Below are 10,900 nucleotides of genomic sequence, written 5' to 3'. Positions count from 1 at the left end.
GAAAAGCAGCTTTGTCCATTAAAAGGAGTCTGATTTGAGACAGTTTGGTTTTCACCCAAAGAAGATTGCAACAAATGGTGCTGTGAATAACCAGGAGAGCTGAGACCTTCTTCAGCTGGTTTAGGAAGCCAGGGTCCACAGCTGCTGCTGCTTCTGTGGTGGATGAGGCAGAGACTCGTCCAGAGGGAAGCAAAGTGAGACATAAGACAAAGCAGCAGTTTCTCTCTCCCACCTATTTCCACACAATAGTACTGCACACAGCTGAGCCAGTGCAGTGGAAAATAACGTTATGATTTCTAAAGGGCTTTTGCAAAACAAAGGATATAAGAGACATTTTCTCTTCAGGTTAGTCACTAGTCATTCCATAATGAAGAGCAGAAGTTGATTGGTTTTATCAAAAATAATGAGAAGCCACGACTTCGAACAATTTGATCATAAATCTTTTACTTGCTTTTCCTCCTGCATATGGAGGTTGAGATAGTAGATATAATTTACTATGACAAACCACCACCATTAATGCATTAATCAAGAAAAACAAATGGTCTCCCTTGAAATCTCCTGCCCACCTAGAGAGAGTAATGGGGTTATAAATGGAGAAAGAACAAATATTGACTCTATGAAATGTAAAGGTACATGGGAGTTCACCCATCAATCTTTCAATTACACTTGCCTTTCAAGATAAATGGGATTTCTTTTATAAATAATTTCAATTGTTTCAATTGGTTTTTTTCCCAATTGGGCATCTCAGGAAACAGGAGGGGGACTTCAGTGGTCTCTTTAGGTTCTCAAGGTGTTCCAGACTGTGTCTGAAGGAGAAGACCTCCAGTTTCTGGAATGAGATAGATTCTCCCAACCCAAGACAGGTCTTCTAGTTTGAGATAAGTACTGAAGGAGCTGCCTGGACTAGGCAATGAGTTATTTGTTTAATGGTGTTTCTGGGGCAGCTTTCTGTAAAATGGCTCTGGAACTCAGCCTCCATCATTCAGACTATAGAAGCTCAGAGGCAAGGACACCCCTTGGTGGACCCATACAGGACTCAAAGAGACCCAAGAATTTACTGCCTAAGGGAAAGACCTCTGGCATCATTTCCTGAACTTAACCTTACTTTGTCACACTCTTCATAACTCTCCAAACTCATAACATCTCACTCTTTTAACCTCTAAGCAATTATATACCTGTTTTCTACACAGTTTATTGGATTATTGGAATAATTTCAACATTGGTTCCATATTAATTCCTCTTTAAAATTTTTTACTAAATCAGAAAATTAGGAGAATCAAGTGTTTTATAAATGCTGAGATCAGCCAGTGTTGTTGTCCCTTCATAACCTGTAAGGGTGCCACACATCCCAGAGGAAACCGAATTCTGAGTGGGGGCATTCAAGAGGAGTGGGGATATAATCAAGAGCAAAACACAAGAAAAACAACAAAGCCACACAACTCAAATTCTCAACGATCTGAAAACATCACAGATTCCAACAGGAATTTAAAGACTCTTCTGACTCTGAACACAGAGTCAGTATCTACTGAGGCACTGGCAAAGCTACCAACAAACCAGATCACATTTAATATATCCCCTGCACCCTGACAGAAATCACTGGCACACAGGTTTTTTTCTTCTCCTATACAGGTCATACAATAACAATTTACCCTCCAGGGCTGGAATTCAACAAAGGGAAAGGAAATGGAGGAGCATAGGTGTGCATGAACACGGCAGTGATGTGCCACAGAAGCCATGCCCGCTGCCAGAGGCCCTCTGGAAGCCTCAGGCTCAGAGGAGCAGATGTGAGCACTTTCCCAGCACTGCACAGCGGGGAGAGCATGCACTGGCCTGGCAGGGTTAACTGCGTGTGGCTCCAGCAGGATGCACACTCCAAAACAACCGAGGCCCGGGGGCTGTTTTGACAGAACGAGCGGAAGATTTTCCAGTCCATCGCTTTCCTGAGCTCAGTGCTGGGATGCTGTGTCTGAAGAACAGCTCTCCCTCTCCTCTCTGGTTGCTCTACAGTAAGAAAAAAATGTAATTGTGGATGTTTGATGGCCACCTTAGTGAGCAGCTGCTCTATCCAGAAGGGTCTGGCACCTGAGGTCATTTTAAGCGACATCTTGGGATTTCTGTGATTATTTTCAGCTAGGTCAACTCACCTTAACCAATAACTCATGACTCATTAAAGGGAAACTTCCAGAAAGACTAGAACTTATACAAGATTTTTTAAAGGTTCTAATAAAATCCACTATACTCAAACCTTTCCAGAGTAGTTTATAGGGCTGCTTTGGTACCTGGGATAAACAGGACACAGAGGAATCCAGGCATAGCCTTGTGTCTCTGCTGACACAGGCTTGCAAGAGAGCCTGAAGGACTGAGATACCTCTGGACAGTCTGAAAGGAGCTATGCCTGCTCCACCAGCCACTGCTGGGGCTACAGCAGCTATGAATAGCTTGACAGGTTGAAAAGGGCACAATTTAGCTAGATGAGGTGGAGAGGCCCTCCATGAGCCAGTCCCATTTCTTTTGTGATCTAGGAACATCCAGCTGCCTCTTCTCAACACCTAAGGGACAACAAACCAGATCTCCAGAGCAGCTTAGCCCCTTGCAGATATCTCTTTTTGTTTAGAGAGACAGTAATAATAACAGCAGGTGTTACCACTTTTGGCTGTGTTTCCTATAAAAAGATGTCCATGTTCCCTTGGGCAACATGAAAATTCACTCCCTTCTTCACACCCTCTGACAGGCCACAGACAGCTGTGTTGGGGCTCCTGCAACTTGGCTTCAGGTGTTCAGAAAGAATCTCTGGGATCTCAGCCTGCAATGCAGACTGTTTTGGAAGGTGATACTGACAGCCCTGATCCTGGTGGTGCTGTGACTGAAGCACTGCATTCCTGGGGACATGAGCAGTTAAATCCAGGTAAGCAGGTCAGCTCAGGCTGGTACAATCTGTTGAGCATCACCACACCAGAAATGTGCACCCCTCCTTTACCTTCCAAATGCAGCATATGGTCTGAGAATGTCAGTTCTTCAGCCTTTGTTACAACAAAGCTGAGTTAAAGCAAAGAAATAAAAAATGAATGGCTCAGAGCGACAAAGAAGACGGGGAGCAAAACACAAGGTCTCCTTCCTCCTTAAACATTGGCCTTTTTTCATCTAACGAGAAGAACCATGTTCAGTGCAATCTTTAGCAAGGAAGTACAAAGAGGGATCAGTTGTACTGCTGACCTGGGAGAGAATCTGTTGACTTTATTGATACATCTGCAAGGACACATCAAGGGAGGAAGACACTGAAATGCTGATGTCAAAAGAGATTGGGTTTGAAATAAGCTGGAGGTGGCAGTTTGTCCAGCTGGATAACTGAGGGTATTTGGGATGACTGTCAGCACTGCTGAACTCCATGTTCAGTTTTGAAACAAATACTTCAAGGAGGGTGTTGAAATAAGGGAGGAGACTTCAAAGACACTAACATGAAGGATGGCATTCAATGGAAGATCTTGGCCACATCCTACTTCCACAGATGAGAGGATCAGGCTAAGCACCATTTACCACCTGTCCTGTTCTTCTTCCCAAAGAAACTCAGATTTGAGTAGTAAGGAACCATAAGTGAGCTTCCCCAGGATTGGACAGGAGGGACTAGAAATATGTTCAACTCAGTCAGAATTAATTCAGAGAAGTACCAAAGTCCGTTTAATCACAGAATAAGCTGAGTTGGAAGGGACCCTCAAGGATCATCAAGTCTACCCTGTGCCTGAGAGCACTTCTTGAATTTTGTAAGGCTTGGTGCTGTGACCACTTCCCTGGGAATCCTGTTTCTGTGCCCTCTGGGTGAAAAACCTTTTTCTAACATTCAACCTAAACTTTTCCTGGCACAGCTTCAGGCCATTCCCTCAGGTCTTGTCACTGGTCACCACAGAGAAGAGATTATTCTCTGCCTCCCCTCTCTCCTCACCAGAAGTTGTAACCGCAGTGAGGTCTCCTTTAAGTCTCTTCCCCAGTCTGCACAAGCCAAGTGCCCTCAGCCACTCCTCATGTGGCTTCCCCCCAAGGCCCTTCACCATCTTCGTGGTCGTCCACTGTTATATCACCTGAGAAGAGTGATGCCTTTCATTTATGAACCTCACCCTTTCCCAGTGATTGCAAAGTGATCCATATTTTCATAGATTTTGTTATATAGAAGAGTAGGGAGGCAGCCCTTCTCCTACTCTGTCTGATGTGACAGAATGAAGAAACTCAAGGGGAGTGTCTTGCCCCTGTATTTCAAACTCAATAAAGCTGTTCCTGAAAAAAGAGACCAAACAACATATGGTCCAGTGTCTTGATGCCAGGGTGCCTCAGCAACTCACACAGGAATTGGGAAATACACAGGGGCAAGTTTCTGGGCCCTGGAGGGTACCTCAAGGTAAGTGAGGTTCTCTTGGGAAGCCCTGAGGTTAGGGCAGTTCCAGCCCATCAAAGTGGTTTTGTTAGCCTGCAGTCCACAGTGGTCAGTCAGGGAGTTGAAAGTGGTTCCCTGACACTGAAACATCCAATTCTCTTCTTTAAAGACAGTTGTGAGCTACAAATCTGCAGTTTTCTAAGTCACACATCTCCTTACAGCTATTTTATCTCCTCGATCACCATTAAGTTATTGGAATTACCCCTATATGATAATTCCTCACCCCCTGAAAAATATTATTCTACCTTTTTTTTTTATAGAGCTCACATAAGGGATAAGAACATAAAAAGATTAAACTTGAGGAGTGATGTGCTCAGTGCTGGTGGAGCTTTTTTTGTATTTTAAGGGTCAGAGTGCCCTCTTCTGTCCCATCCATGTTCTGCTGATTAACTCGCTGTTAACCAGCAGATTACAGAAACCTGTGACTTGGCTTCTGCACTCCTTATCGTCTGCTGAAACACAGTTAAGGACCCAAGCACCAGATCACAAAGTAGGAAATGACTCGTGTTAATGTGGGGGCTTGGGCAGTCATCTGTAACCAATAAAAGGGGTTGGGGGAACATCACAGGCAACGTGATCGATCTAATTAGTTCATGAGGTCAGGGATATTTTGAAGTGAATCTCTGCAAAGTTTGAACAGCGGGGTGTTATTTATAGACCTCCATTTAGAATTCACCTTCCTCCTGACTCTGTAGGCACTAATTGAATCCAGACTGATAGCCAAGGAAACCTGACTGACACAAACATATTAAAGATACCTCAACAGTACTTTTGCATATAATAATTTCTAAACTAATCTTAGTGAAAAGCACTGGGACTGCGGGATATCTGAATTATGGACAGAGATAACAATGGCCTCGAAAAAAATTGAGTGTTTTTATCATGAAGACACGCAGAAGTGTGTTTCTGGAAAATACACCACCACTTGCATGTAGCAAAGCCAGAATTCCTAAACTGTGGTGGATCCCTGTGATGTCCAAGGAGCTACTACGAGGGTGCCTGCGCTGTGTTGTGATGGCCCCAGGGATGCACCGGGAGCTCCAGCTCCGCACCCCAGGGACAGCACCTGCCCCTCTCCCCTGCTCTGGGGCCGCGGTCCTCCTGCCACACCCGAAATCGCCCTGAGGGGTGGAGGTGAAAGGGGCCGGGTTGTTTCCCTTCATCCCTAAATTACAGAACGGGTTGGGTTGGGAGGGTCTTTAATGTCACTTCCAGCCCCTGCCCGGGCCAGGGACACCTCCCACTAAACCAGCCCCATCCAACCCGGCCTTGAACACTTTCCAGGGATGGGAAGCCCACAGCTCCTCCGGGAGTCTGTTCCAGCGCCTCACCGCCCTCACAGCGAGGAATTCCTTCCCAGCATCCCACCAAACCTGTTCCAGTTTAGCAGCGCCCCGTGAGGCGGCACCGCCTCCGCGCTTTGTCCCGCCGCGCTCGCCGTAGCGGCCGCGCCGCAGCCGTCATGGCGGCCGCCTGTGGGAGGCTGGTGCCGAGGGGCGCCGCCATCGCCCTGCCCGGCCGTGAGCACCGCCCGGGCCCTCATCCGCACCCCCGGGCACCCCCGGGCACCCCCGAGCCTCTCCCCTGCCCGGCGCCCTCCTCCTGCCCCCCCTGGCTCACAGAGCGGCGGGGAGGAGGCTTCTGGCCAGGCGGGCGGGTTGTGGTGCCGTGTCCTGCTTTGGTGGGGAGGGGTTAAACATGAAATCACGGGTGTTTTAAACGTTGTTTTGTATTTTACAGGGTGCTTTTCTTTATCGGGGTATCGAGTGAGCAGCGCTGGAAAGCCACCGAAATTCCAGCCGCCTCCGAAGCCCGTCATTATCGACAGGAAGACGCAGAAGGAGGCGAGCAGGTGAGGGTGTCCCCCTGCTCACCTGAGCTTGTAGAGCCTCACCTGCGCTGTGCTCAGGCTGCTCGCTGTGTGAGCACTTACTTAAAGAGTCAAGGCATTACTACACAAAAAAAAACCCCAACACAGTTTGTCAAATTCTAGGAAAGACCATTTGTGTTGGAATTTGTTCAAAACACCTTAAAATACTGTTTCTGGAGTTTCCAAAAGCAATGAAACATGAAAAAAAAAATGTAGAGCAGTTAATACTATTGCAAGTTTGGGGTTAATGTGGGAGATTATGTCTGTTAAAGGCATCTCTTTAGCGTGACAGGGACACAGGTCCTGTGTCTGCCTTTGCCTTGGACCTCAAGGCTGGTTGTGCATCACTGCTTGTGACATGGACTTGATGTCTCTGGTAGCCTTCACGAGATGTCTCATTCTGGGTGTTTTTGATGTCACCTCAACCCATTTCATGGAATCACAGAATGGTTTGGGTTGGAAGGGACCTAAAGATCATCTCGTTCCAACCCCCCCTGCCACAGGCAGGGACACCTCCACTAGACCAGCTTTCTCCAAGTCCGATCCAGCATGTTCACAAACACTTCCAGGATTGGGCCATCTACAGCCTCCTTGGGTTCTGAACCCAATTTTGCACTGCTTTAAATAACCCAGTGGTTCAAACTGCAGTGCTGTGTCTGGAAGAAGAGTGGTGGTACTGTATTGTTCATCTGCCCCCTCCAAAAACGCCACTTTGAAGATCATGAGTAGTTTTGCTGTTGTTTGCTGCCTGTGGGGCTGCCTGTGGGCAGCAGCACCAGCCAGAACTTCTGCTGCCCCCACAGCCCCCATAAGGTTTGTAGGCCAGATTTGCATTTGTCCTCTTCTCTGTTGGGCACTTCTCTCCTGGCCAGATCCAGGACTTTTAAGATGCATCTGTACAACTGAATTGTACACCTTCATCCATCTGCTCTGAGGGCAGGTGGTCTTGCTATCCAAACCAGAGTGAACACATCCAAATATCTGTTGGAAATGGTTCTCAGCTCAAGCCAATCCATGTCAGGAAGTATGCACTCAGCTCAGCAGTCAATAACTGAGGTCCAGACCATAGGGAAATTCTCTTTACATGGTTTAATTTTTTTGTAGCAAAAAAAAAAAATTTACCAGTCTATCTAAGCTTCTGTAACACAAAAGGACATTTATGTGGTGTGTCCTGTAGAATCAATTTGTGAAATTTGTGTAATAGATTCTTCCATATCTGTTATTAAAGTCAACAAATAGTAAGTTCTGTCATGGGGATTACCATTAAACCATGAAATAACCTGTTTCTAAGCTGTGACAGCACTAATTGAACTGTCCTCTTTCAGTCGCCTCCTCTAAGACCAACATGCATTACAGTTTGGGAAAATACCTGTTTAAAACAACAACAACAACAACAAAAAAAAACCCAAACAAAAAGCCACTTAAAACTCAAAACCAACATCAAAATCCCACAAAAAATCCTTTTAGATAACAAAAAACAATTGGTGACTTCATAGACTGCAGTTTGTACCTCTGAAAAGGCAACAGCTGGTAATTCTTAGGGCAAATACTTGGAATTGTCTTGTAAGTTTTATGCAAATGCTTTTGTTTCATACTTTTTAAAGTTTGGCTTTTCTTACAGGTTCCTGAGCCCTGAATTCATACCTCCCAGAGGAAGAACAGATCCTCTTAAATACTATATAGAAAGGAAGGATATGATACAGAGAAGAAAAGTGTTCAACATCCCAGAATTCTATGTCGGTCAGCGTCAGCACTAAAACTTTCATAATTCTGGCAGTATGTGTGTGGTGCTAGAAAGTGTGGTCATACGTAGAATAGCATAAAACTTAAAGTCTCAGGTGTGTTTGATCAACTAGGATGTGTTTCTATATGTAATACTTCATATTTTAATCTCATATTTACATCCTGATTAAAGAGTAATCCTGATGTGTTCCTTATGTGGAATCCTGGTCCTTGAGCATATGGTTTACTAGTAGAGTTAAAGAAAAAAAAAATACATTAGATTAATTATATACAATTTGGATAGGGAAGAGTAAAAAAATAAAGATGAAGAAAGTTTGCAGTTAACCTGCAGTATCACTTCAATCTGTATTAATTCAGGTCACCTTAGCAGGTTTTTTCTGTTTCTGGCAGTTTTGATGGGAAGCAAAAGTATTTTCAAAAATGCACCTGAATAGATGCACTTTGCCTGATTCTTCCCACATTTTGGCACATATTAACTGGGCCAGGCTATTAATTTTAATCCATCTTTTTGGCAGGCAGTGTGCTCGCTGTGACAACTGCGAATCCCTACGCCAGTGACAAATCCAACCGCTTTGTTGGGATCTGCATTCAGAGGGGAGGGAAAGGACTCGGCGCTACCTTTGTCCTTCGGAATGTCATAGAAGACCAAGGTGGGGTTTCAGCTGTGGTAATTATGCTGCAAAGGTTCAGCAAAAAATGTGTTATGTTGTTTAGTCTATGGGGAGGAAAACCACAGATTGAAGTGAAAGTATGAGTCTGCCTGTTAGAATACTGTGCAAGTTTAAAACTGTTGACACAGAAATGCTCAGGTGCTCTGTACTTGAAAGGCACGGGACTACACAGTAATTTTTAGACATTCTGTGATGATTGTTCTTATGTTTGAGCCTGGGTTGTCTGTTGCTGTGTAAACACCAGCCCAGTTTGAGCACTGTGTGTTTTCATGAACTAGGAATGCAGATGTGAACTGTTTAATAAGCAACAGATTCGAAGAGTTTTATCACAGGTTCATATTCTGGATTATGACAAAATCAGGGGCAGTGCGAATAGTGGAGTTCTGAGGGCAAATATAAAAGGGGTGGGTGTCTATTCATACACACTACACCTACACTGAGATGCATAATTAACAACAATTGTAGCCAAAAGGAAATAAAGTTGAAAACCCAAGCTCATCTTCCTTAAATTTGAGCCATTCAAGTCTCTTAAGCCATTCTGTCTCAAAAGATTTCATTTACAAAGAAATGTGCACAGTGCACACAGCACTGTAGTGCTCTGAGGACTAAAATCAGTTTGCAATGATACAGGAATGTGTAACTGAAGCAGTACTGCTTGGGTGTTAGTATTTCTCCTGAATTTGGTTCATTAAACCAGGCTTTCTGTCTCTAAGGGGTTGAAATCTGTTATGAACTGTACAGTCCTCGAATCCAGGCGATCGAGGTGCTGAAGCTGGAGAAGAGGCTGGATGAGAACCTGATGTACCTGCGGGATGCCCTCCCCGAGTACAGCACTTTCGATGTCAATATGAAACCTGTGCCTCGTATGGACCACGAGGAAATTCCTGTGAACAAGGTAGGAGCCACGTGTTTCAGAGGGAAAGCACAGGGTTATTTACAACTTGCATTTATGACTGTTATCCTGGCAGGCTGGAGCACTTCTTTGCTACATCAGTTACCAGGGTGACAAAAGTAGATAAAATCAGGCAAATTGTGCCATTTCTATAATGAAAGAATGGTGAGAATGTAAACACCTGCCATCCTCTGGAGTTAATTGTGAAGACATGCAAAGAGGAGCAGCCTCCACATTCTTCTGTAGAACTGTGCAGAAGGGAAAGCTTTTCTTACAGGAATGTTATTATTAATGTAGATACTGATTCAGGAGTGGTTGGTGTCAGGAAACAAGGTAAAAAAGATGGAAGAGTTACCTAAAATCTGCATCTCAAGGAAGATCCAGAAACCATCAGACCTTGCCAGAGTGTTGTGTAAAAACTCAGTAGAATTCCTCCCTTTCCCTCTCATGCTACTTTTATTTTTTTCTTAATAAGGAGCAAAACTACAAAAGATGAGTTAGCTTCAATTTGTTTCAATTAAGGATTCTGTGATAATCAAGACAGTGTTAATTTAAAAGTTTTACAAAATACTATGATAACCATCATAGAGTAGTAGTTACTAAACACACTGAGATTGGTCAGTTTTCTCTTACTTTCCTCCTGTTAGAGCAGCAGTTGTCACCTTTTACTAAGATCACAATCAAAAATCTAATTCCTTAATACCTTTAATTGGTTTGGGTTTTTTATAATTTTTAAATCTTTCACTCTAGGTGCAGGTACGAATGAAACCTAAACCATGGTCAAAACGGTGGGAAAGACCCAAATACAATATAAAAGGAATCAAGTTTGAGCTACCAGAACATAAAATGCAAGCAGCACAGAAGTGGAGCCAGCCATGGCTGGAGTTTGACATGCTGAGAGAATATGATACTTCAAAAATAGAGGAAAAGATTCGGAAAGAACTGAGTGAAGAACTTGAAAAATAATAATGTTTTTTGCAGTCAGAGTTCCTGAGAAAATATTTTTAGTTTACTGTATGGATGATCAGTTGTCAAGTTCTGTATATACATGGGCAAAGCAACAATAAAGTTAACGTTTGGACATTTCAGTGTGAACAGATTTCTTTGTCTCAAGTGTCCACTGCCCTCTCAATTCCTGCAAGTCATTACAAGGAATCCTTCTTCCAGAAACAAACATGTACAGAGATAAATTGTGATAGAACATCAATTACATTTTTGTCATAGCACAAGGCTGGTGCTAGAGACAAGCTGGGATGAGGCAAAGCAGAACAAGAGGAAAGCAATGAGATCATGAGCTTGCG

At 44.1% G+C, this 10,900-nt stretch overlaps 1 protein-coding gene across 1 annotated transcript; it reads left to right on the top strand.

Moving 5' to 3' along the window:
- Positions 1-5,841: 5,841 nt before the first annotated feature.
- Positions 5,842-10,687, top strand: MRPL19 (mitochondrial ribosomal protein L19). The gene is made up of 6 exons (XM_053939344.1): positions 5,842-5,943; positions 6,164-6,275; positions 7,915-8,033; positions 8,552-8,686; positions 9,421-9,602; positions 10,350-10,687. Exons 1-6 carry the CDS (start codon positions 5,886-5,888, stop codon positions 10,563-10,565), a joined length of 822 nt encoding a protein of 273 aa, XP_053795319.1. The 5' UTR covers positions 5,842-5,885; the 3' UTR covers positions 10,566-10,687.
- The last annotated feature ends 213 nt before the right edge of the window (positions 10,688-10,900 follow it).

Source organism: Vidua chalybeata, chromosome 3, assembly GCF_026979565.1.
Source record: "Vidua chalybeata isolate OUT-0048 chromosome 3, bVidCha1 merged haplotype, whole genome shotgun sequence".
Taxonomy (NCBI): domain Eukaryota; kingdom Metazoa; phylum Chordata; class Aves; order Passeriformes; family Viduidae; genus Vidua; species Vidua chalybeata.
Note: the sequence above shows the minus strand (reverse complement) of the source record. Positions and strands in the feature narration are given on the sequence as shown.